General features: G+C 39.9%; 1 protein-coding gene across 1 annotated transcript; it reads left to right on the top strand.

Moving 5' to 3' along the window:
* Window positions 1–224: 224 nt before the first annotated feature.
* LOC133898717 (uncharacterized) lies at window positions 225–5,065 on the top strand. The gene is made up of 5 exons (XM_062339397.1): window positions 225–698; window positions 1,225–1,328; window positions 1,872–2,048; window positions 2,476–4,364; window positions 4,632–5,065. The coding sequence occupies exons 1-5, from the start codon at window positions 565–567 to the stop codon at window positions 4,779–4,781; spliced, it is 2,454 nt and encodes an 817-aa protein (XP_062195381.1). The 5' UTR covers window positions 225–564; the 3' UTR covers window positions 4,782–5,065.
* The last annotated feature ends 935 nt before the right edge of the window (window positions 5,066–6,000 follow it).

The raw sequence follows: 6,000 nt of genomic DNA, 5'->3' as shown, positions 1-6,000 counted from the left end.
AAATAAAATATATAATACATGTATACTATATAAATATTTTTTCTGATAATCCTAATCATATAGACAAAAGAACAAAAAAAAAAGCGAATAAGCCAAGCCACCTAGCCAATCACCTCTCTAAGCAACTACTCTGCCTCTGAGAACTCCCTTCCAATAGAGAACAAAATCCCCAACTCTTCTAGATTCTCTCTCCTAATAATAAAATAAAAATAATAAGACAAATAATAAGAGAGAAGGGAGGGGAGAGAGAGACCCTTCCTCTGTTCACCCACCCTCTCTCTCTCTCTACAGGCACACATAATCACAGCCAAATCATCCTCCCCAACGAAACAAGAACGCCATTCTCGCGTACACAGAAGGGGAGAGGAAAAATCATCTCCTTCCACTTCTCCTCCTCCACCAAATCCGCCAAAAATCCGATCTTTATTCCAGAAAGACCCTCCTTTTCTTGGTTCATACAGATATATACAGCTATATATAGCTTTTGGTCTCGTGGATAGGTTCTTGGCTTCCCTTCGGGCTGTTACTTAGAGTGAGTCCAAATCGCCTGCGACTGAAGGGGGCATGGCGGAGGAGGAGAGGCGGCGTTTTGCGAATCTGCGCAGCGTCCGGTGGCGGGTCGATCTCGGCATCCTGCCAGCGTCGCCGGAGGCATCCGTCGACGAGCTCCGCCGCGCTGCCGCCGATTCGCGGAGGAGGTGAGGCTGCTTGGCTCTTGTTCTTTGTACCTATCACCTATGTGCTTCCGCTGAGAAAAAAAAAATCTATGCGCTGCGTGGTGTGTTTTTTTCGGCAGGAATCTATTCTGCCTTTTGTTTCTTGTAGATGTTAATATGCCGTTCTATTGCTTTCTTGGTTTGATTCTCGTGCGGTTGGTTGTTTCTTCCATTCTCTAATGATTGTGAGGAGAAATTTTTGTCTTTCTTAAGGAAAACAGTGCAATAACTAAGAATAAATGCCTGCAATTTGATTACGGTTTCATGAAATAACTTGTAGTTGATTGGTATATTTTACTTTGTTGTGGCTTTATTTTGCTCATGGCGATGTGTACGTTTTCATGGGATGGAATTTTATGCGAAAAATCGCGGCTGAACTGATCATCTACACATAAAAATGATTGGAGCAATCGTTTCTTCTTGCTGAAACTGTCATCTATATATGACTGAAGCCATGGTTCTTTCTGCTGAAGATTATATTGTTCAATTGGTTTCTTGTTTCCTGTAGGTATGTTAGTTTGAGGCGACGCCTTATGGTAGACCCTCATCTTCCAAAGGAGGAGGACAGATCATCCAACCTCGTTGTTGACAATCCGCTCTCTCAGAACCCAGGTATTTTGTCCTAGACAAGAATTTATGAGTATAAATTATAAACATGAAATTGCGATCATGAAATGCTCAGGATGTGGATGCACTTCTTTCACCACTTGTTTAGTGGTGCAAGACTAATTATGCTACTAAGATGGCTAGCCAATATTTCAATGTGTAAAAAGGCTAGATAAACAACTTTACACATTTACACCAGTAGAAAGCAACCCCTAACTGGCTAACTCCAAACAATGAACAAGAATAAATATGGTAAAAATTTGTTTTCTGAAAGGTTCTGCACAGTGCACACTACTGTTAATAGAGTTACATTTTGTTGCAATCCACTTTCCTGAATAAGGTTTTAGATTTCTGTTACCACTATATAATCAAGTCTTGCGTGGTTCGATGTTCTAAATGGCATGATCAGACAAAACTGTATTTTCCTTATGGAGGCAGCTTTAGAATGATGAAACACAAGAATGCGGCAAATGTTGCTATAATGCTTAGTGCTACAACTCTCATTTGAAGATCTCCATAATTATACGCTTATTTAACTTCCTTCTGCAGATAGCAGCTGGGGTCGTTTTTTCAGAGGGGCTGAGTTGGAGAAGACTGTTGACCAAGACTTGTCTCGATTATATCCAGAAGATGATAGTTACTTTCAAACTCCTACTTGCCAGGCCATGCTGAGGAGAATACTATTAATGTGGTGCCTTCAGCACCCGGAGTGTGGATATTGCCAAGGTAAGCAACTCTTTTACATGCATAATTGACAATGCTTCTAAGTATCTAGCCTTCACAAGTATGTGGTTAGCTTTGCATTCTCTGGAAAACTTCCATGGGGCTGAAATCTTCTGGAGCTATTTAGTTTTTCATTTCATTAAACTGGTAACAGTTACCATTTGATAAGCTAGAATTGTACTTTAGATGAAATTATATTTGGACATATTAATAATCTCTAAGAGTCTCTTATAAGGAAAGGAAAACAAATAACAGTGTGCTTTATTATATGATCCTAAATCTTTAAAGCTGTGATAAGTAGCTTCTGAAGTTCTGTTGACATTGAAATTTGACTAATTAGTTCAACCACATGATTACCAGTAGTGTTTCCCTTTTTTGTTATTTGTTTGATTGCCGAATATGGAATGATGTATGAACTATTATTTCACAGGAATGCATGAACTATTAGCTCCTCTTGTGTATGTTCTTCAAGTTGATATTGATAAACTTTCTCAAGTACGGGAACTCCATGAAGACTGCTTTAATGATGATTTTGATGGAGTGCCTTTCCCTGATACCGATATGGTTTTTAGTTATAAACCTAGAAAGGATTCAAAGTGGAATTCAGGAGCTGACAATGAGAATGATTCTGAAAGAGCTTCCAAAGTTAACACTCTTGATGAGCTTGACCTGGATACAAAAGAAATAATTTTACTTAGTGATGCATATGGAGCTGAGGGTGAACTAGGCATTGTATTGTCTGAAAGGTTCATGGAACATGATGCCTATTCGATGTTTGATGGTTTGATGGATGGAGGTAGCGGAAGGGTTCGCATGGCGGAGTTTTTCTCCGCATCCAAGGTTGGATCTAGTTCAAGTCAACCACCTGTTATTGAAGCCTCATCATCTTTATTTCATTTGCTTTCAATTGTTGAGCCATCTCTTCATAGCCATTTCATTGAGCTGGATGTGGAACCACAGTATTTTGCACTTCGTTGGCTGCGGGTCTTGTTTGGACGAGAGTTATGTCTCAACGATCTTTTAGTAGTATGGGATGAAGTCTTCGCTTGTTCCAATGAGATGCTGCTTAGAAACGATGAAGAATACAGTTTTAGAATCTTGTGCTCATCTAGAGGGGCATTCATTGCAGCCATGGCTGTCTCTATGCTTCTTCACCTTAGATCATCTCTGTTGGCTACTGAAATTAACACATCTTGTCTTCAAAGATTATTGAACTTTCCAAACAACATTGATGTGCAGAAGCTAATTGAGAAAGCCAAATCTCTACAGTCTATTGCCATTGATGCGAACACATCATCCCCATCTTTCCTATCAAAGAAGGATAGCTGTGAGTATGATACGGTTCACAGCAATCTTGCTACTTCAACTCCTCCAAGAACTCCACTGCGTACATTATCTGAGAGTTACTGGGAAGAGCAGTGGAGAAACCTGCACAAAGATGGAACAGCTCCCAAGGAGATTGAAAAAGATCATTCTTTCAGCAGATCACAAAAGAAATCTTTGAGCCAGAGTCTTGGATTATCTAGGAGAGAGTCAGATCCTTCTCCAGTGAAGGTAGTCAGCGTGAGGAGTGACACTAAGAATTCAGTGAGACGGTGCCTACTGAGCTCTTTATCAGATGAAGTGATACGGTCTAAAGAAGTTGCTGGGAAAATTCAACAAGATGAATTCCCTATTGTCTCAATTCACAAGGAGTCTCTTCTGAGTTCTGAAAGGCCCTCACAGCTAAAGGTAGCTGGTGAAGATTTAACAGTAAAAAATTCACCAGTTGAACCTGCTGATGCGAGTGTGACACAAACGACAGAAACATGTGCAGCAGAAGCTTGTTCCAGTGGTGAAAACTCTCCAGTGTTCTATACAGCTAGTGCTGGTAATGAGCTTGAGAATAGTCATGACAACGATTCTGAGAGTAGCATCACTTCAAATTCGTGCGCTGGTGACGATGACAGAGATGAATTTCCCCAAGATGAGTCATCCAGCTCTAACTGCGAGGAGAAAGCCGTCTCAGAAGCAGCAGCATCTGATAAAAATTCAGAACCAGTTGGACCCTTTGAAAGAACCGCTGTTTCTAATGAAAGAAAGCCATTTATTAGTAAACTGCAATGGTTCTTGAAGCTTGGCAGATCATCAGGTGAAAGCAACATAGAGAAGAGTAGTGGTGAGACATCAGATGATAAACTTGATGTTGTTCCTCCCAGCTCTTCACCTTCTGATGTGAGTTCAGATAACTCCCGTGGTAACAATAATTTGGCTTCTGGTGATAAGAAGGTCATGGGCACACTCCAGAACATTGGACAAAACATGCTTGAAAATATCCTGGTATCGTATTTAACAACTGTTGTTGCCCTGTGCTATTATTATTTGATAGTTTTATTTACCAGTTAGTGTTTACTACTAGTCTCTATATGCTTATAGTGTACTGGTGATGACACTTTCTAAGTTTAAAGATAGACTGCTAGCCTGTCATCATCTTATTTTAGAGTAGTAAACCTCGCGCTTTGAAGTTCTCTATCATGTAACTTAGCTTTTTGTATCCAGAATGCTGTCTAAATCATGAGAATAACAGTATCCGGATGTAATGTACAGGTGATTGAATCAGCGTTTCAGCAAGATCGTGGTCAGCCTAGCCCCATGGAGAACTTCTCAAACAACATTCTTGGAGGCAAAGGGCAGGTCACGGCAATGGCTGCTCTGACAGAGCTTCGCAAGATCAGCAATCTACTCCGTGAGATGTAAATTTGCAAACCGCTCGCATGTCGCCCATTCTTTCTCGATTCATTAGCTCAAATAAGGCCCTCTGGCCCTGTAGTAAGAAGGCAGGCACCTAGCCCCTTGTATATATAGATTCCATTCGATTCCATTGAGTTCAGTATGTAATGTCTGTACCTAAGGGTCGCCTATCAATTTAGTTGCACGAGATGAGGGAATAAACTCTCTTGGGCGTTAGGAAGCAACATTTTGATGGAACAATTTTGTAAGCGTAATCTTTTAAGGTAGAATAAATGAAATAAGTTATGTCCTGGTGAATGTCTTCCCTGTTGAGCTTAACTCGTCATGATTTGGCTGTGGACTTGTGGTTCAGGTTGACAGTGTGTTCAACCATTCCTATGTGATTTTATCAATGTGCACCATTTTTTGGTCTCTGGCAAAAAATGAAACATCAGTTCTCTGCATCCAATGTAATATCCAGACGCGTTGCTTTTGCCTTTGTATATTTCTGAAGAGAAGTCGTCAAATTCAATGTTTCTGCTGAACTAACATAAGGCCATGTGATCAAGTTCCACGCCATTGCAGTCGTCAAAGCCGCTAAAATTATCCAGTTCCTTGCTGCCCTTCGACGCATAATTTCCGTATGATATATTAAGCGAAGAAAATGACGGGTTGATGCCGTACAACTTAATGACAGATTTTTTTTGCATGAATAGAGTGTGCTGGCTGGCTGCCTGATTGTTCGTGTACGCCTCTTCAACAGCAGCTGCTGTTCAATCATTCCCGTGGGTTTGGCTGAATGAGACTGCATCGATAGGGACAGGGTTTCAGTTTCAATATGCGCGTGTTTCAGGCGTGAGAGGCATGGAAGGCAGCTAGCTCATCGCCGGGCACCGGCGACATTTCTTTGATGTAAGGGAAAAATGCAAACTCCAAAAGTTACTTGTATTTTGACTTTTCTCTTAAGAAGTTGTTTTTTTCAAAAAAACTACTCAAAAGTTCGACTTTATTGTAAAAACCCTTCCAAAAATTAAAAAAAATATAAAAAAAAATCTAAAAAAAACTAGAGACAATTCTAAGACATTCTGTGAATTATTTTTTCAAAAATAATATTTTTTGCATCATATTTTATGGAGAGGAAGTTTGGAAAAAAAGAAAAACGTACAGGTCATTTATTAACTCATGTTATTTTAATTTTATCATGTCTACCATTATTTTTTCTACACAAATAATTGTTTAAGTAAAC

This window comes from Phragmites australis, chromosome 18 (assembly GCF_958298935.1).
Source record: "Phragmites australis chromosome 18, lpPhrAust1.1, whole genome shotgun sequence".
In the NCBI taxonomy this organism is placed as follows: Eukaryota; Viridiplantae; Streptophyta; class Magnoliopsida; order Poales; family Poaceae; genus Phragmites; species Phragmites australis.
This window is presented reverse-complemented; position numbering and strand designations above follow the sequence as displayed.

Excerpts from the sequence above, each read along its gene's own strand:
- LOC133898717 (XM_062339397.1), top strand. The coding sequence starts at position 565 with ATGGCGGAGGAGGAGAGGCGGCGTTTTGCGAATCTGCGCAGCGTCCGG. Across the intron at positions 699-1,224 it reads GCCGCCGATTCGCGGAGGAG|GTATGTTAGTTTGAGGCGAC; the intron begins GTGAGGCTGCTT and ends TGTTTCCTGTAG. Across the intron at positions 4,365-4,631 it reads ACATGCTTGAAAATATCCTG|GTGATTGAATCAGCGTTTCA; the intron begins GTATCGTATTTA and ends TGTAATGTACAG.